The 21,082-nt window shown below is 29.6% G+C and overlaps 2 protein-coding genes across 4 annotated transcripts; both read left to right on the forward strand.

Annotated features, from left to right (window-relative positions):
- The first annotated feature begins 6,453 nt into the window (after positions 1 to 6,453).
- Positions 6,454 to 10,117, forward strand: LOC114406750 (transcription factor bHLH130-like). Of its 3 annotated transcripts, none has more exons than XM_028369547.1 (7): positions 6,454 to 7,377; positions 7,950 to 8,269; positions 8,351 to 8,521; positions 8,783 to 8,848; positions 8,935 to 9,003; positions 9,105 to 9,191; positions 9,633 to 10,117. In XM_028369547.1, exons 1-6 carry the CDS (start codon positions 6,912 to 6,914, stop codon positions 9,174 to 9,176), a joined length of 1,164 nt encoding a protein of 387 aa, XP_028225348.1. In that variant the 5' UTR covers positions 6,454 to 6,911; the 3' UTR covers positions 9,177 to 9,191; positions 9,633 to 10,117. The 3 variants fall into 3 exon arrangements, with proteins under 3 accessions (XP_028225348.1, XP_028225349.1, XP_028225350.1); XM_028369548.1 differs by having other exon boundaries at positions 9,642 to 10,117; XM_028369549.1 differs by having other exon boundaries at positions 9,672 to 10,113.
- An 8,415-nt stretch (positions 10,118 to 18,532) lies between these two features.
- LOC114406751 (protein POLYCHOME-like) lies at positions 18,533 to 19,785 on the forward strand. The gene is made up of 2 exons (XM_028369550.1): positions 18,533 to 18,991; positions 19,087 to 19,785. The coding sequence occupies exons 1-2, from the start codon at positions 18,719 to 18,721 to the stop codon at positions 19,459 to 19,461; spliced, it is 648 nt and encodes a 215-aa protein (XP_028225351.1). The 5' UTR covers positions 18,533 to 18,718; the 3' UTR covers positions 19,462 to 19,785.
- Positions 19,786 to 21,082: the final 1,297 nt, after the last annotated feature.

A 21,082-nucleotide genomic window follows, 5' to 3' on the forward strand; every position in this document is an offset into this window, starting at 1 on the left:
ATCAAAGTTTAAATTAATTAATTAAATTTTATCTTTGTATTTCAATATTTATATATTTCTACATCTCTAACCTAGCATTAATATATCATTGCAGGTACACTTACTGTCGTCTTCAGTGAAAAAACTCACGAAAAAACACAATCCTAAAAAGGTTGCATAAATCAATAACAACAATAACTAATTGATGACAAGTAATTTCCTGTAAGCTCAAAGGAAATAATCATAATTGAGTTTAATTACGATAGAATATAAATCATCTAGAAGTTACTATACATATTAATTTTTAAGTAATTTTTACAATACATGTCAATTATTATTAAATAATACTATAAAATTGAAGTTAACTTTTTAGTTAATGTTCTCAAAGATGTAACTTCATTTCTAGAGGTTTTTGGTGAATAATAAAAATCTATTTTGGAAAGAAAACTTATTTAATTTCCTAGGCAGGTTATTTTAAATAATAAAAGCTAAATATTAAAAGAAAGAAAAATAAATAATAACAGAAAAAAGATGATGAAATAAATAAGGTAAGAAAAAATATTATCTTATTTTAAAATGCATTTTAAAGATATCTATTTATAAATAATTATATAGAGTAACATTTTTGTAGGTTGAACAATAAAACCAAAATAGACATAAAGAAAGAGGCAAATGGTGCTCACGTGTCTTTGTTTGACTCCACAGAAACAGTACCTTTTGACATCACTTTAATTTTGGTAAGATCTGAATGCGTGCCACTGTCGTGTACCTCTCTACACCTCTTCCTCTTTTTTTGCCTTTTCTGGCTTTCTTTTGTCTTTATCTTTATCATTACAGGAGGTACCACGGCACAAAGAGTCAACAGGACTACTGTTCCTATTTTCTAACATTATTCTAAAATTATTTTCAAAAATACCACAGGAACAACAATAAAAAGGAAAAACAATACTAGTAGTTTATCCTTTATCTTTTTATAGAAAACAGATATTTTTTATATCCTTCCTGTGACTTTGACGGCTTCTTAATTACAAAATAATTTTATGGAGTTTTAAATTGCAAATTCTAATCAAGTAAAAGAGAAATTGATAATTGATATAAAGCAATAAAGTCGGGGATTAGATTCTATCCAAAGTTGTCTTTTTGGGTTTCAAATGCGAGAATTCAACTTATTGAAATTCTGTAGTATTTTCTTTAGGAATCAAATGATCTAAAAAACAATTCCTCATTCGGGAATCAGAGGCATATTTTCTTTGTATACGATTTTTAGTACCCAGAGAATATGTTCCATAATTGACTCCACATGATTGTTAATATTCATCTCTGACGGGACAGATAGAGATTGAAATTGGATCTATGCGTTTTGCAATGTTCTGCTTTATTGTTGCCCAATAAAAGAAAAGGAAATGAAACACAAAAGTGATGTTTCTCTTACACAATAAGGAAACTTGAAAAATCATTTTGTATTTAGTAAACTTGAGGATTCTTTAAATAAATTTTATTTTTGGTTCTTATTTTCTTTCGTACGAAGCTATGTATTTTTTTATATCTGATAGATATATATTTTTTGTAATTAATATTTTTCTATGGTTGGTTAAACAATTCAAGACAACATACATTTTTCAGTAAATGTAAAAATTAACTTCGATCAACATTTTGTATAATACTATATCTACAAAATTATGATTAAAATAAATAATGTATAATGAATTTATTAATTTTTAAAATAATCATATTAAAAACCATATAAATAACAATTTTTATTAGTTGATATTTTTTTTTACACTAACCATACATGCCTATTAGATTATTTTTAGTTTTATTTTAAACTCATTATGTATATTTTAAATATCTATGCATGTGATACAAAATATATTTACTGGTATATGAGTAAAATTCAAAATTGTTTCGGGAGGTTGGTGTTTTTCTACAGAAACTAAAAATAGTAAATAATAGGAAGTTCAATTTGATAAATAAGATTGATTGCATGTTTGGTAAAATAAAGTTTTGAAAGATAATCAAATTTTTAAAAAAGTCAACGAATGATAAAAAAAAGTATTTTTAAAAATAAGGGGAATTAAACTAGTAAGAAGTTTAGTGGCGAAATACTTCTAAATATTAAAAAAAATATGAAAGATTCATTATAGAAGAAATATTTTTTATTTTAAATGAAAAATAATATTGTATTTATAAGGTGTGAAAAAAGATTGCAATATTTTTTCAATGAAAAAAAAGCGACCGGTAGAAAAATTATATTGCACGTTAAATTTATAAGTTACTCTAACAAAGTACAATTATCTGACAAACAATGTTAATTGTTCTAGCAATATGTATAGAAGAAGGAAGGATGAAACATGATTTTGGTGTCATCTTCTTTCTCAAGGTTTTCTAGTTTTCCTTTTAATGGAACGCTTATTATTTACTTTATTTAGCAGGTTTATTGAATTGGAGATAGAGTGAGAATAGGTCAGACTGGTCTACAAGTGCTTATAACTATATCTACATAAAGTCTGATATGAACTGACCTATTTAATTAAAAGGTTAGGCTCAGACTTTTTTAAAAACCTATTAAATTAAATAGAACAGGTTTAGACTTATTAAAAAGTCTTATAAGCTTGATAAGCCGGCCTATATATATATATATATATATATATATATATATATACTTATATTATTTTTTGGATATAATTAATTTTATTTTTGAAACTAGCTGACTTTGATTACACATTAGTGCTCCATAATTTATATTCCTATAATTAAGTAAGACTTTAATTACAATTAAGATGCGAGTCATGTGCCTCTTTATATTTCTCATTACTTTTATTTATTAGTTTTCTTATTCCTGTTAATATTTTCTTTTCCTTTAACTTTCTTATTTTCTACTACGTTCCTCCTATTCGAAAGTATTAAAGATTTAATGGGAAGAAAACTTTTAAAAAGACTATCAGGTAAGTGCAAACCAGACTTTTAAACGACCAGATCGAGTTAAAATAAAAGACTTTGTTAAATTATAGGCCAAACTCAGACTTCAAAAATTTATCGTAAATTAAACTAAGATCTTTGAAAGTCTGGTCTAGCCTATTTCACCCCTAATTAGAGATAACATATTTTTGACCGGTTGATAAAGTTGTAAAAGTTGGTGTAAAACATTAACATACAGCATCATAAATTGACTTGAAGTGAGCTTTTGAATCTACAAGAGATCTTCAAAAGATAGTCATGGCGTCGTCTTTGAACCACATGAAACGACAGAAAAATAAAATATGAACATATCTATAGCAATAATTAGAGGATAACACCAAAGACGTAGATTAACTAATGTAAAAATATTTTAAATTAATTACTATTTTCAAATTTGAATCCTAAATGAGGATAATTTTTTCATCTACAATGATTACATGATTCATAATTTCATATTCAATTTTAACACGACTGTTTTCTATAAAAATAGTTATAGTCTATATAAAAAGAAGAAAAATTAAAAAAATGCAAGATAATCAGATAAAAGCTTTTAGTAAATTTATTATTATTCTTAAAGTCATATAATAATAAATCCAATTAATTTAATCTTCAGTAATTTTACCAAAAAAATTCAAATTTCTGGACATAATCTAAATTACAAAATTAAACGAAAAAAAAATTGAACAATAACTTTTCTTATTTAATAAGTTCACAATTTAGTCCTAAAATATTTTGCAAGTAGAAAATCTAATGTATAAAAAAATTACCGTAAAATAGCCGTTAGGAGGATCTAAGTTCACAAATTAGTCCTAATAATATTTTTCAAATAGAAAATATAATATAAAATGATTTCTTAGTATACAATAACAGCTTAGGTAAAGGGAAAGAAATCAGTAGGAAAAAAAGTGAGGGTGTTTGAAAAAATAAAAAAAGAGAGAGCATAAGAATAAAAAAAAAATGAATCACTGGTTTTTTTTTATCACATTTTTCACTTAAATGTATTTATATTTTTCTTAAATTAAACACTCTTTGCTTTTTATTTTATTCTTATTTATTTTCATTCACCTTAATTACCTTCTATTGATTTTTTATATAATATTTTTCATCATTACATTAATACAAAATTAATTTTATTGATGATTAATTTTTATCCAATAATCTAATTCATCATTTTTATTGAGATATTTTTTTTAATTATATTTTTTTCATCAAACTTCAACTCGAGATTTACTTAAGGGATTAAGTTTAATATTACTTATATAAATTAACGTATTTTTTTTACAAAATTGAACTTGAATTAAAATAAAATTGAACCTACTTGAAAAATAAATCCCTTTTTTTCCCCTTGTATTAACTCAGGTAAAAGGAAAGAAAAATCTCACTTTTTGCCTGTTGCTTGGTAAAGCATAAGCGTGGTGATAGAGATGAGATGAACGGGTAATGAAATTGAATCAATTTATTTAAATTTAAAATAAGTAATTTTAGAATAAATATTTTTAAAATAATATCTATTTAATAAGTAGACATAATTTTTTCAAAATAATATATATATATATATAAATACAATTAAAAAATAAAAAATATTTATTTTATTTAAAATAAATAATTTTTTGAACTGAAATTAAAATTAAATTATTCAAATATTATGTTAATTTAATATTTGCTGAAAATCATTATCTAAATTTTACTTTTTTTTTTGGTCAAATACTAAATTAATTAATATTTTTTTTCTATGATAAACCGGATGTTAAGAAAAAAAAAAACTTATTGAGTATTAAGTATTAACTATGTGAAATTGGTATGGCATAAGACAAAAGTGATTAAGTGAGTTGACCGACGGACCCTATTCGTTTTGGTTACACCGTTGCCTCGTCGTTTTCACATCTCCTTCCAGATTACGTTCACAGGCGCCGTCTTGCCATAAATAAAACTGCATATCATTCGCCCCAATGTTCTCAATATTCACCAACTAAGGCTCTATTTGTTTCAAAAGGATGAAAATAATACACAAAAGAAATTTGATATTATATTTTGTGAAATTTATATTTCTTATATTTTGTTTTAATTAAAAATTTATCTTTTATTTTTTTTCTCTTCTGAACCAAACACACCTGACCTTTATCTATATTGTTTTTTCCCTCTCTTTTACAATAAATTTGACTAACACAAAGTAAAGAGCGTTAGAATAGATATTTATTTTTAAAACATATTTAGAATTTTTATTAATTACACCCTTACAGATAAAAGAGAAATGAAGAATACTAAATAATAGAAAAATAATAAAGAAGGTAAGCAAAAAAAATTACAATAAAAGTAAAATATTATTTATATTTTTTAGATCATATATCTCAATTTTAAAGGATTTGATTCTTAAAAAAAATGTAAAAATGAGTTTCTTAAAAGAAACAAAAGTAATATATGACGACATTGATGAGGGAATAGTTAATAATAATAATTTACCACAAAAAATAGAGGTTAATATTAGCAACTTAAGAGTGATGGTTGCCTATTCATTCGCCATGCCTCTTTTATTCTTGCTCTGGATATTAAATTAATGGACGCGCTCAAGTCTTTCATCAATTGATTCATTGAATTTTCCAGTGTTTTGTGTGTTTTAAGCAATGAAAAAAAAAAGTGTCGTTAAACGGTAAACCATTAGCGCTGCAGTATTGGTTCATGTACTCCTTTTTTATTAAATGGATTTAATAAAGGTCAAGTGGTGATATGCTTTGATAATTTGCCACCAGCGAAAACACTCTTAGTTTTAAAAAGTTATTGGTGTGCACTTAAAAAATATCCCAATTTAACCAACCTAAAAAAATAATCATTATTATAAACACTAAAATTGTACTACCAAAGACTAACAAGGTCTAGGCGTGCCGCATAGTAAATAATTGATAGATGATTGGATTTATTAATTATATTTACAGAAATTCAATTTCATTAAAAAAAAACAAAATTAATTTTAATCATCTTTATATTTCGAGGATTAATTTTATAATTTTCAATGTGGAAATATCTTGCTGTAAATGAACAAGAAATTGTACTACCAAATAAATTTTATAATGTAGTCAATTAAAGTAATATTTCCTGTGTTTGGAATTATCAAGCAATCTAAGAACAGACAAACAGTATCCAGTCTTGTGACGCTGGTTGAAGTACTCCTGTAATCGTACTGCAAAAGTATATCATATAAAAAATTGTCCCGCAAAGACAAAATTAAATATTAAATTGTACTCATTCATATGGCATTTTTAAAACATTTTTGTTTTCTATCTCGGTTCTACAACTTCTCTTTCTATTTTATTTTCTCTCCTTTATATTTTCTCAATCAAATTTCATTAAAAATAATTATGTTTGAACAAATAGTATTATAAGTGATAAAATTATTTCTTCAATTATTTAACTTCAAATTTAAAATGATCCTATATCAGTTAATTAAGTTATTTGGTGGTATTTTGTGTCTGGTGTCTGAAAAAAGTATATAATTTCTCTTAAATATTAGTTGCCTGGCCTCAGTTGAGTTTCTTCTCTTTCTCTCTCTTCCTCGTGCAGCTCTCTACACTCACGAGATCTTGCTCTTTTCTGTCAAAAAGCAAAAATAATAAATTTTCTGAAAGTGCACTAACTCATCTTTTTGTATACGATACATATCTGCTTGTGGGTGTTTATCTGTTCCGCTTCTGCACAACACCGACCCCTCAACCTTTCCCTTTATAATCCCTCCTTGAATTTTGTGCAACCAAGGTTGCCTTTTCCTTCCCAATTGGGTTGCTTCTCATACACACGCCCACACACCATTTTTTCACTTCCCATTATGATTCTATAGCCTTTTAATGTTTTTTTTATCGATAAATGTTAATTTTACTAATTTTTGTTTGTAAGAAATTTAAACCCGTCACATCTCTCCTTTTCTCTGGCCTCTTATATAACCTTGACTTTGTTCCCTTTCGTTTAGCAAACACTAAGTTATTATGGATTCGAATTCGCGTTACCATGTTCAGCAGCAACACCAACAACCCAATTCTGGGTTACTTCGATTTCGCTCTGCCCCTACCGCGAATTTCAAACAACAAGGCGAAGTTGCTGCCAATACTAATGGGAACGCATGGGAGGGCTCTGAACCATTTTTGAGATTCTTGAATTCCGGGGACACCCACGATACGACGTCGTCGCCTACCTTACGAGAATTCGTGGATAATAAGGTTTCTAATAATAGTAAACCTGCGAAGGAGTCATCAGCATCATCACCTCTGAGTCGCATGAATTCCCAACAGGGGTATAGCGCTTCTATGTTACCCTCTCGGAGTACTGTAACTTCAGCTATGATGTTGGGTTCTATGGGAATCGATCAAAGTGCGAAAAGCTTTGATTCCAATTCTCTCAGGCAAAGTAGCTTCCCTGCTGGCCATTTCTCTAACAACATCTCCTTTCAGAACGGTACCCTACTTGTTTTGTATTCAGTTTTTTTGTTGAATCGTTTCTTTTTCTCCACTTTTTAGGTCATTTTTATGTTTTCTTCGATGTCCATACGTTTTTTAAGCACCACATGGAAAATATTTTATGCTGGATGAAATAAAATTTGTGGAAGATGGTTTGTAGCTAGACTGAATTCAATTGACTTTTGAAATTAGACAGCAATGATATATTGAAGTGGTTAGATATAAAATTATTTATGATTCGCAGACCAAGATTCGATTTTTGAAGAGTTAAATAAATGCTTGATGTTAAACAAAAAGCTGTGGTGCTTGTACGGAACACAATATTGGGAATTTAAGCTTATGTTTTTTCATACTTTTGCAGTAACTTGAGTTTGAGAATCTATATGCTTTTGACATACACGTTGACATATATTGTGTTGTAAAGAAGAAAGTCTTCATTCTCGGTTATAGTTTTTTTAGGAAACAACTCGAACTTGCGACCTTTTTTCTTTTTTTCCTTAATCATTCAATCTATCTTATATCTTTCTTTTCGGCTGTTATTGAGAAGTAATTTATGTTTGTAAATTACAGGGTATGATGCTATGAAAGGTGTTGGAAACTATAGTGGGGTCAATGGCAATGATGGTGAACTTAGTCTATCTATGAACAGAATGAAGAATCACATTAGCTTCTCATCAATAAGTCCTTCTTCTTCCTTGGGAATGCTATCACCAACCTCCAAAATGGGCACGGAGGGTATTAGGGTAACTAGACCTGAGGATGGGAGACAGGGAAGTTGCAATGGTGATGCTCGATATTATGGTCCTGGATTCCCTTATGCTTCTTGGAATGAGCCCTCACACCCCAAAAGACAGCGAAGTAGTAATGATGAGTTACTTTTTGATTCTCAGGTATGTAGAAATTTTAATTTTCGTATTGTGTATTTCTAGTTTCAATTAGTGTTCTTTATGCAAATTTGCTGGCGTACTCAGAATGGAGAGCCAGGAAATCAAGTTCAAAGGCTTTCGCATCATTTGAGTTTGCCAAGAACGTCGTCGGAGATGTTTGCTATGGATAATTTGCTTCAGTTCTCAGATTCTGTTCCTTGTAAAATCAGAGCAAAGAGAGGCTTTGCTACTCATCCTCGAAGCATTGCCGAAAGGGTAAGGACTCAGGTTTCCTTGTAAAATATATATAATCTATATTTTCCAATCTCAGATTCTGTTTCCTTGTAAAATATATATAATCTATATTTGCCAAAACTTATTTTTAAAAAACATTTGATACAATGAAGCCGAGGGGATTAAATACGACTCACGTTTATGGGTCTTTCTTTCACTTATGATGTTCAATATTTCTATTCTTCAACGATGTGAATTTCACCTTATACTTGTACTACAACAGTAAGAGATTATTATTTTCAGGTGAGAAGAACAAGGATCAGTGAACGAATAAGAAAATTGCAAGAGCTTGTTCCAACCATGGACAAGGTAAGATCCATCACACAATTTTATTTGTCCTATGATTAATAGTGTATTTTGTGTTTGTAATGTTAACATTCTTGAGTTATTGGCAGCAAACTAGCACAGCAGAGATGTTGGACTTGGCTTTAGACTACATAAAAGATCTTCAGAAACAATTCAAGGTACTCAATGGCAGAAGGAAGTTTGATAACCATGCCATGCAGTTAATGACTTTTTCATGTATGCACTGACGTTTTTTTTAATACCTTTATGGTTTATGCAGACTCTGAGCGATAAACGGGCTAAATGCAAATGTATAAACATGCAGAAGTCAGAAGCAGATCGAGTTGCTTGAGTTTCTTTTGTACAGGTAATAAAAGGAACTATGCAAAACTTGAATAGGACCCGGGTTTTATATTTTGACGTGCTGAAAAATCAAATAGATCAAGAAAGCTAATATAAGATGCAGAAAGCCAGCTTTTAACTCTTCATTGCTACATTGTGTATTTTGAGTTAACGGGGGTTCCAGCCACACAGACAATAAATCATAATTCTGTATACAAAAATTCTAAGGAATTAATTTTAGCGTTATTCTTTTTCCCCCTATAGTTATCAAAGACTTGGCAGAATTTGGATTAGTACTATGTGTCGTTTGTTATTGAATTGATGCATTATAAATGAAATGACTCGAGTAAGCTTGTCTTAATACATATTATCTTAGATATAAATGAAAATGAACATTGACTATTCTTTTTTATGGAGAGCAATTCAATATTGCAGAGATACTTTGATTTTCTCATTTTATTGTTAGGGCTGCCAGGTTGTTTGAAGAAATTAAAAAGTGATGCAGGTATGACCGAATAAGCCATGAGGTACTCCACGCTTGGATGGATACTTAAACAGAGATTCCGGGAATGGTTAAAGAATTTGACGTAAAAGATTGATTGTTACACTCAAAATAGCAAATAGGTTGAAATCAAGTAATCAACACGGGCTTCAATTCAACTTGAAAGATAAAGACGAAAAACAGAAGTCGTTTTAAAGGGTTTCATTTTATGAACAAAAAATATCATTTGAATTTTGACATTTAGGGTCTATTACATGAATGATGTGGGGAGCAAATGTTAGTCTCATCTGGCCAACTTGCTTGTATTGCAACAAAGTCATGTCGATTGGAGGGCCCTTATATAATAATCCCAAACAAAACCGTTCAATACCAAGTGTAATTCGCTTCAATCCGGTCGTGTTCATAGTAGATTATCCAGTTAAATGTTAATTTGTTGACAAATGTATCAATTCGTCTAAGTAGCATTTTAAAATGGTAAGACGAGTATCGAGTCCACAAGGATTTTGACAATATTCAGGGTTTATATATATCCGATTATAAGCAATTAATGAATTCAATAGAATATTTGCAACATGTGACGTTTAATTGTAAATTTGACATAAAATTAAACTATAGAATTAGCATGTGTAAGGACGAGAAAACAAACACTCAGAACAATAAAATGATGGTTGATGTATAATTACGAACATGTTGGAGACCCAGCTTATTAGAACTACTTTAGATGCAACCTTATTGATTTTTCTCTATTCAATATTATTTCATTTATTACCTACATCCACTTGCATGCTCTAACCATTATTCCTCGCATGAAAGAGCCTAACCTACCTAATTTCTCTCCTAATTCCTTAAGAGGTTAATTAGACAAATTACATTACGAACATGGATGCATAAAATAGGTTAAATAACATCATTTTATCCCTAGAGATAAATTACTTAGATTTTTTTTAGTTCTTAAGAGATAAACATTTTTCAATGCCTAAATTCTATAACATTTAATGAGCATGGATGATCAAACCACAAACATGATAATAAGTACAGAAAAAACAATAATACTAGAATAGCATTAAGTAGATAGTTAGAATCATTACATCAGGAGTGTTTGGTTGTTAAGCTTCCAATAATGGGTGGTTTAGCCTCTCATTGTCATGAGAGACTTACAAATACAAGAAAGGGGTGAAGGAAATGGAAGAGAATGAAAGAAAATGGAGAGAAAAGGAAATGAAAAAATCCAATGAGTGGGTCTCTCTCCAATGGACATGCCCTAGCTTTTCATGCTCAATGGAATGAATCCCTTCAATTCCTTCCTTTTTCCCCTCTTAAACGCAACATAGTCATGTTTTTCAACATTGATTGTATGTTGAGCGCGACGCAAAAGGGTCCAGTTGGATAAGTGACCATGCGCTGAGTGCGTATGCACTTGGCAATTGACTTTCCATGTGACTTATGACGCTAAGCGAAGTTGTTGCACTGAGTGGTTTTCATGCGCTGAGCGAGGGTGGCGTGCTGAGCGTGACCCTTCAGTTGTTCAACTCTCTTTCATGTCTTTTCTTGTGTCTCTACAAAAAATATATCACCAAAAATATTATAAATTTACTAGTTTTAGCACCTATTCGATAAAAACTTAGAAGATATTAAATTCTTAATATTTAACACAAAAAGAAACAATAAGAAAAAGAAAATCAAATAATTGTTGTGTAATTTACTTACACAAATTACGTATCCATAGCAATTATCACTAAATTTGTGGATAAGGATGTTAGTTTGTACCATGAATTAAATTTGTGGGAAATTTTATCAACTATAGAGGAGTATGTTTTTATGAACTAGTACTAGTATGTCTCAATAGGACATTGCATTCGATTTATAGATGAAATTTTTTGTTGAAAGTTTTAGAATATCATTTGATCTATATATAAAAAAGAAAGTTAAATATCATTTTTAATCTATTATATTTTAATATTATTTTATTTTGTATATTAAATTTTAAAAATTTCATCTTAATCTTTTATATTTTCAAAATTTTTATTTCAAGTTTTAAATATTTTATTTTTATCCTTTATATTTTTTAAAATTTTATTTTAGTATGACAAAAATAAAAACTTTATTTTAATCCTTTATATTCAAGAAAGTTTCATTATTCTGGCCGGTATTGATATGTATTTCTAGTGTTTTGTTGATCTTAGTGCACCTACGAAAATATAGGTTTTTTTTTTAATTGTATTTGATTTCATAAGCATGAAGTGATCCTTTATTATAGTTTTTTTTTTAAATTTATAATGCTATGATGATGAACGTAATGTATAGATGATATAATTTTTTGTTGGTAAAGCCTGGACAAATGTTTATGACAAATGTTCATCGTTTTAAGATGTAAAAAGAAATAAAATACAGACAAATTATGTCAATATTTTACTAGCTACTATTTAATTATGTCAATGATGTTGGTCCATTAAACTTTCTAATTAAAGCTATAATAGGAGTAAGTTGATATTATATGTCGGTCAAATGGGAAAAGATTCTCTCAATTTTTTCTATTACTAATATTTGGAAAAAAAAATGATACTCTTCACTTTGCATGTATCATTTCTATTTAGTTAATTCTTTTTCAAAAGCCTGATAAGAAAGGAAATGAAAATAAATAAAATAAAGAAGATGTTGATCAAATATGAGTTGTGTCTATGTCTATGATTTATTACATGTTGTTTTGTTTGAAAAAATGGTGGAATGGAAAGACATCTTTAATACTAGAATGTTAATGACATGATGCAGTTATTAGTATAGACTTATTTTTAAAAAAATTATCAAAAAAAATTACTAACATATACCTAAATTGCAAATAACCTTATTTAATAATAATACTACTCCAGTAACTCAACTAGTGCATAAATGTCATATATTATGACATGCTATCATGTGATATTACTGATGTTAGTTGATAAAAGTGGTTTTTCATATATGAATTGATTCCATTCCATTTTGGCGGCTAATTGTTTTGGGTTTGCTTTCAATTTGCATTATAATATACAAGGCCAACAATCAGAATAAGGGGTGTAGGTAAATTACGTAGCATGTACTTGGAAGTATTATTTTAATGAAACGTATTGCAATTGTACTTATTACTTACTACTACGGTCAGGCTGCAAATTTTCTTTTATAAACCTCTTGATCCAGTGTATAATAATTGGCTTTAATGAACTTAAACTAGTTTTTTTTATTGCACTTAAACTAGTTTTTTTAATATTTGTGTAATTGAATCTTTTAAGACACAAATTAGTATAATTCAAATGATTGACGCAGTAGTGTAAGGTTCTATTGTATTTATGTGAATGGAAACAATTTATATAGCAAGAAAATTTGTATTTTACTTTTATCTTGTGTAAAATTCTTTTGGTCCAGCGACAATCATGTATGCACTATGAGTGGAATTAGTCTTTACACAATGGTTTTGAGGACACCTTTGATAAAAATTATTTAAACCTCCTTGTCATTATAGTACTTCTATTATATATAACTTAAATTAACTATCCGAAATATATAATATGAACCACTAATATCTTAGTTATGTCATCAGTTAGTATTGTAACTTAATAGCATCAACTAAAATCAAAAGATTTTTTTCTTAAACTACAAAAATAAAAAATAATTATATTTTTTAGAGATCAAAATCATAATTAATTTTAAAAACGAGGTTATCTTTTTTGAGAAGAAAAACAAGATTATCTTAGAAACTGGAATAAAGTATTATTAGTGATGGATAAAACTATTATCACATTAATAAAAATATCTTATTTCGGTCACTAAAAGGAAAAAATTTATTACTCAGTGATCAAATCCTATTAAGATAATTAGTATTAAAAAAAATTCGATTTATTTAGTTTTATAACATTATATTTTATTTACGGGTAATAAATACGTATACATTTTTACTTAATAGGTGTAGCTCAAATGGTAACATACACTTAGTCTGTGAAGAATAATTTAAGTTTAATCTTGTAAAATACACTTTTGAGGAGAAATAATGAACTTTAAGAGTGATTAAACTCTAACTAATAATTTATTTTATTAGTTTTATAATTGATTCAAAGGATCAAAATTTATAAAAATAGTACTATTGAAAAACCTAAGATCCTAATTATGGGGAAACTAAATAAATATAAATTTGTATGCATTTTTAATTTTCCACACATTTAAGTTGTATATAATATGTTTTTCATGCATATATCAATATATTTAGTGTTCTATTGGTCTTGTGCTTAGTTTTAAAGCGTAGGATAATATATTCAAATTTCACAATCAAGCTTTTTCAACTTTCAAACTCCAATTTTTAGCACCACTTAGAACTTTGACGGTAAATTAAGAGTTGGACTAAATTTTAAAAGTACGAGAACTTGATTTAAATAACTGAAACTAGAGGGATTAAAATTCTATAGGGATCAAAAGCAGAATTATGGAAAAATATTAATTCTTTTAGCTTGAGGTATTTTTATACATATCAAAACAATTTATTTTCTTTTATTAACAATTATTTGATCTAAATTTAAAATGTTTAATCACTTTAGACTTTTTATTTAAATTTAAAAGAATATTAATTGAAAATATTGTAATGATCTTGGAACAAATTTAAGTTTTAATGAGTATTAATTTGATATTAGTGTTTTTCACTTTCCCCCTAAACGTATGGTACTAAGTGAAATACTAACAAAACAAATTAATATCCATTTAGAAGTATTTTTTTTAGGCAATCCATTTAGAAGTATTAAACTGTATTAAAACAATCTTTTTAAACGCATGCAATTTAATAATGCTTGCAATTTGTAAATATTGTTGTCGTAAAAAAAACCAGAATTAAACTTTTTTACATTTGATTTGAGATGAATTATTTGCATATTAGTGATGGAATGAATTTCCCTAGAGTGAGATTTGAAATTGCACTATTATTGAACAATAATTATCAATTTTGCAATTCAAAATTTTAGAAGAATAAAATTAAAGACAAAAATTTATATTAGAATAAAATCAACTATAGAATTAGCCCTATATATACCTTAGGGTCTTTTGGTAGCTTTGTATCAAATTTCTCGTATGGGTGGATAAACGGGTCCAGGTTTATAGATTGGTCTACGGGGCTCGTGATCCGTGCGGGTTACGGACCAATTTTTTTAAACGGTCCATGGTTATGTTATATTTTTGGGCTCGTCCCGCTTAACCCGCAGATTACGCGGGTTTGGCCCGTGGGGTCCGCGGGTTGCCCGCAGCCCGCATTAAGTTTAATTTGTGTGACCCTCATTCAATTATATTATGTTTGATTTTCTCTTTTTCACTTCAAACTTTTCTTTTAAAATAAAGATTTAAAGATAAAAATAAAATATTTAAATTAAAAGATGATAAAGATAAAAAAGGATAAGATAAGAAAAATAAAAAATAACAGAAATAAAAAATTAAGATAAAAAAAGATAAGTGATAACATACTAAAAATCTTCCTTTTTGATATTTTCTTGATTTTTTTTCTTTTAATCTATCCTTTTCATATTTGCAAGCCACAAATACTAAAAATATCAATTCTTATCATTTAAGCTAAAAATAATTGTTAAATAAATATTTTTAAAGATATTTCAATATATTTTTATTATAAAAAATAACACACATCATATTCACCAGTTATTATTATAACAGGCTAAGAACTCTTTTCCTTCTCACGGTTTTTCTCCACCACAAACTCACCCACGCGTGCAAGTCATACAACTCTTTCTCCTACAAGGAAAACAAAACGGGACTTACACTCACGCAGTCACGCGACACACCACAACGGCACAGTCTCGACCCACCACCGCGTCACCACGCAAAGTACATCTCTTCTCTCTCTATAATTTGTTTTTATCTTATTTTTATTGGGACTGATTCATTGTTGTTGTATTCTTAAATGTGGTGATGGAGAAGGCTAAAACTACTTTAAATATGAAATCATTTGTTGTTGGAGATGTTTAAATTTCATATTTTAGATTTATTACTTGGATTTTCTTTTGTTAAGACATTATTTATTTTATTGATGTAATTGACTAATTATTGAGATTTTATTTACATCTGTATTAAACTTAATTTGATTGTATTGTATTTTTATTAAAATTGAAATTCTTTTAAAACTAGGCCCACGGACCGTCCCGTTTGACCCACGGGGGCGGACCAATCTATTTGATCCGTGTAAGAAACGGGACGGATTGACCCGGTTCGTTGCGGACGGACCTTACGCGGGACGGACCGACCCGCTTACCCACCCCTTCTCGTATGGTATGTAATGTTTGTATGATCAAGACCAAGGTAATGAAATGTATTGTTTATTTTTAAAAAAAGTAAAATATTTGCATTCCTGTACAAAAGAAAAACTACAAAATTTGCATAAGGCTTCAACATTTTTAGACGTGTACGTGCCTGTGGGTATCTGATAATTCTATTAAATACAAATTACTCGTAAAACGACAGCTTTGGTTTTATACAAATATTATCTATGTATTTAAACTTTTGTATTTTTTGGCTGGAATTAGATCAAAATACAATAAGAACATTTTTTTTTTGACAAGGAATACAATAATAACATATTTAAGGTTTTTAATGAATAGAAGAGCAATCAACAAACTCATCTTAGTTACCTTGAATATCAAAATTAAGGAGCGATTGATTATTGAAATTTGGTTTTTTAAGAGATTGAAATTTGTTAATATAACTACTCCTAAGAATTAAAACAAACTGTATATCTTTAAATTAATGATGAATCTTAAGAAATAAAACCAAAAATTAATGTTCAGTTTGGTGCAATTGGTCAAAGTAATTAATCCAACCGTTATGTACAAATCACTTACAAATCAGCAGAGCCGTTTGAGTAGGCTTTATTCAAAATTCAGCATCTGCGTTTTTTTTTTGCATTGGTGTATATAGTAAAACCAAATCCTCTATTTCCCAGGTCAATTCGTTTTGGTTTAAGGAGGGTGTATTAGATTGGGATTTTGAGAGAATATTTTGACAAAAACAATCTTGAAGATTTTAAAAGATTATGTGGGATTGTATTGATTTTGTGGGATTTTAAAAGATTTTTTTTAAAAGACTTTTTACAATCAGGATTCTTAACCCAAAATTTTAATGGATTTCTAACACAGATTTTTAAGATTTCAAAGTACTTTATGGATTCTTAAGATTTTGAAAGATTAGTACATTTTAAACAAAAAAATAACGAAAGTTACAAAAGTGAATGAAAAAGATGATAAATAAATTATAATGTTTGAATAAAGAAAATAAAAACGATAGAAATTTTAAACCTTTTAATAACAAAGTCATTATTGCCTAAAAAAATAATAACAAAGTGATTCTCACTTCATGTTCGCCTAATTATTAACATTTCTCCACATATCTGAACCTATATTAGTCCTCCATATATTAGCATCTTCTCGTTCCTGCTCTTGTGTTTGAACAATGGGTTCATGATCATTGTCTTCGTAATTTGGTAACACTGAAGATGAAGATGAAAACTCGTCAGTAGGTTCCACTGGAAATTCATCAGAACGACATTCTTTGCGAAGAAAATTATGAAGTGCTGCACATGCCAACACAAGCTCTGCTTGTGTTTTAAATAGAAATGGAGGTGCTGACTTAAAAATTGTGAACCGCGATTTAAAAATACCAAATATCCTCTCAATCAAAAAACAATTAAAAAATTATTAACACAATAATAATAATAATAACACGCTGTCAAAAAAATAATAATAACACATTAATAATTAACATTTTAATAATAACACAAGAAAATAATAATAATAATAATGGACGTTGTAAAAAAACAAGTTGAAGAAACAGAAAAAAAAAAGAGTTTTTTATTTTGATTTGCATATATAGTACTAAAAAAAAAGTAATATGAAATCTTGATGCATATCAATTGTCATTCTTTTGATGCATATTCATTGCCTGGACGTTGAAAACAATATGAATACGAAATCTTGAAGCATATACAACACCCTTTTCTTTTGATTTGCGTAATATACATATAGTATGAACAATATTGACTATCGATTGTCATTAAAAAAATAGGTAAAATTGATTGAAAAGTTGTAAGAGAATGAACCTGGTTGTGGTTTGTGTCTTGTTCGGCAGGAGAAGAAAAAGTCTTTGAAAGATTATGAAAAGTCTCAAGGGTTTGGGTGAGATTGTTGGAGGAGTATTTTATGTGTATTTCTAATTAAAAAGTCTCTCAAAATCCATTCCACAAAAGAATCCATCAAAATCTATTTACTTTTGAATAACAAAAGACATTTTAAAAGTGGTAAGAAATCTCAATTAAATACCAACAGATTTTGTTGCCCTGAAAAAAAAATCTTTATTGTCTTAATTGAATACCACAAGATTTGTTTATATTTTATAAAAGTCTTGATTGAATACCACAAGACTTTTTAATCATAAAAAAGTCTTTTAAAATCCTTTGAAATCTTATAAGAAAATTGTTAATAAAAAAGTTATACGAAAATTGAAACTGTATAGCAGTGTTTATTACTTGGTGAACATCAGAACAACTGAACAAGAAGGGAAATAACAGCGAGGAACTTAGGTTGAGAATTAATACGGGGAAATATTTAACACATAATGCATTTAGGGTGCATCAAGTAAAAGAACGAGGTGCGTTGAATAATTAACACAGTATGGCTTTATACACTGTGGCACGGAAAGCCCAAATACGATTAAGGTCCAATAAAAATTCCAATTCTTTAAATAAATATTAAAAAAGTGAATTTGAATCTACACAAATCCCGCCCATGCGAAATTTGAAATTCAAAACGGACCGTTATATTTTTTGAACGTGGACAGTAGAGTTATCCAGGAAAAAATGCAGTTTTCATTTCGGCGATATAATAAGTGCGCCTTTTATCATTTTGAAAACTTGCCATTTCGGTCTTTCTCCAAAGCCCTTTTTCCCTTTCGCTCTCGCGAAACCCAGCAGTGTCCAAACACACACACTCCCAAACCCTAACCACGGCACCATCACATTCTCTCACTCCCCTTTCCCTTCAGCCATGCCCGAATCACGCGACCGTCGCATAACCGTCGTCGACCTCGCCGCCGCCATCGCCCGCCGCCGCGCCTCATTCATCTACATCGATTCTCCGCCGCTCCGAACGCCTCAAAGAACCGCCGCCATCGGCCGTGGAAGAGCTAGCGGTTCTCCCGGCTCTCAGAACACACCTCCATCAACTGCTCGACGTGGTAGAGGACGCGTTCCGTCACGCAACGTGCTTCCCGCGTGGTACCCTAGGACACCACTCCGTGACATTACTGTTGTCGTTCAGGTAAATTCAAAACTAAAACGCAGCGTCGTTTTCGTTTCTTTCTTTCTTTCACTCTTTGATTCAATCTTTTGCGTTTGCGTTCGTTTTATGTTTAGGCGATCGAGAGGAGAAGAGCGAGGTCAGGAGAAGCCGAAGGCCAGCGAATCGGAAGCACCGATCCTGCTTCGGATCGATTAGTTACAGAACCTTCCGAACCTGCTTCTGCTGATTCTGCGGTGAAATCGCCGAAATCCGTTGGTGTGAAGCTCCGAACGCCGTTCGGCAGCAAAGTGCCGAAGATCTTCCTCGACATTTCGGAGTTACCGGAAGACGACGAATCGGAGACTCTGACGCCGCAGAAGAAGCTTCTTAACAACATCGATCAGGTTGAGGAAGCCGTGCGCGAAGAACTGAAGAAGCTGAAGAGAACTCCGAGTGCGAAGAAAGCAGAGAGGGAAAAGCGCGTTCGCACATTGATGTCCATGAGGTGATTGGAATTCTCATTCACAGGGCAGAGCCAGAGAGCAAGGGGTATTAGAGTCATTTTATTCTGGACTGAGTTGATTCGCTTCGCTTGCGTCTTAGGGCTTGAAGGAGCAAGTTATATTCTCTAGTTTGTTTTTATTTTCTTTCTAACTTTCTTGTTAGAGGTTGTTTTTTGATTAGGTAGTGTTGGTTGATAGATATATCCGTCATTCTTGTGATGGTTAGTGATTCCCAGCACCTGTTGTACATATTTCCCATACATTTCGGGTTGGGGTTGCTTCTAGTGTACCAATCGTTCAAGAAAATAATCGATTCATTCTTGTTACCAACTTGTGTGCATTTTGCTTCAATTGCCTTTTCGCTTTTTGTCTCACATTGAATCCTTTTTTGTATATCATGTTTGTGTGCATGCGCAAATTGCTTTGGAAATGATTTAGTTCAATTTTAGAATTAGAATTAGAATAGCTAACAATGGAGTGAAAGGGGGACTAACAAAATGTAGTTTCTGCTAACCGTGTGATCCACACAATTTTTTAACTAACTTGCTTAAGTAGCAACAGAGAAAGGTTTACGTGGCAACTAAATTTGCTTGCCACTTAAATGACGTTGATGCAAAAAAGAGTGCAACTGTGCAAGTGCTTTCTTTGGTTCTCATTTTTCAAAACTTCAAATCTTAATCCTTTTCTGAACTGTACTTGTATTAAGTCTGACAATGTTTTTCAAACCCAGGTTAATAATTGAATTGTACGCGCGAAGGCTTTAGTTAAAGCTATGTAGTTTAATTTAACTGTACTTGTGCCAAATTAGTTTTGTCAATGATATTCACTTTGTTTATGAAAAAAAAAAACGTTCAGGGGGATGATGGTAAAATTGTGATGATGCAATAGACTTTTGTGTTCCAATTTGCATTAGCTTGTACCAAATTGGATTTATGAATGATTTTTTTGTTTACACAGGATTTATGAATGATTTTCACTTTGTTTATGAAATAAAAGATTTATGTTTTAAATACTTGTTATTAATTTAAGAATAAAATAAAACTTACACCAATCCAAAAAAATTGCAGGGACGTACATTGGTATTAGAAAGGAAATTAAAAACTAAAAATATTTTTTAAATATACTAATTAAAACTTGAATTAAAACTGTATTTTGAATGTCTCACAAAAAATTAATTACATATATTTTAAATTATAAAAAATATATTACGTGTCAATAATGGTGCCAATAACACTCTAAAAGTATATTTTAAATTATAAAAAATCTTCCCTGAAGTGACAAAAATAAAATGCACCAGCAGCACAGTAGTGCAGTCCAGCTTAAAATCATTCGGTATATAATATGAAATGTGATAATGAATGGAAAGTGTGATCAATCTTTGGTCTCTCTCATACTTGAGGAAGTTTTGCCATTTACACACTATTATTTTTCTTACAATTTGTATCTCATTCAACCCGAAATATAAACTAAGCAACAAAATGTACCAAAAAGTAAAAAAAAAAAAAAAAGATTACAGAAATCCAAACGCATCATAGACTATAATTTCTTCATAAATGCTTATCAGTTTCCACGAGCAACATCCAGTACATTATCAACCTTTGGTATCATATGCCCCCAACTAGGAATG

Source organism: Glycine soja, chromosome 3 (assembly GCF_004193775.1).
Source record: "Glycine soja cultivar W05 chromosome 3, ASM419377v2, whole genome shotgun sequence".
Lineage (NCBI taxonomy): Eukaryota > Viridiplantae > Streptophyta > Magnoliopsida > Fabales > Fabaceae > Glycine > Glycine soja.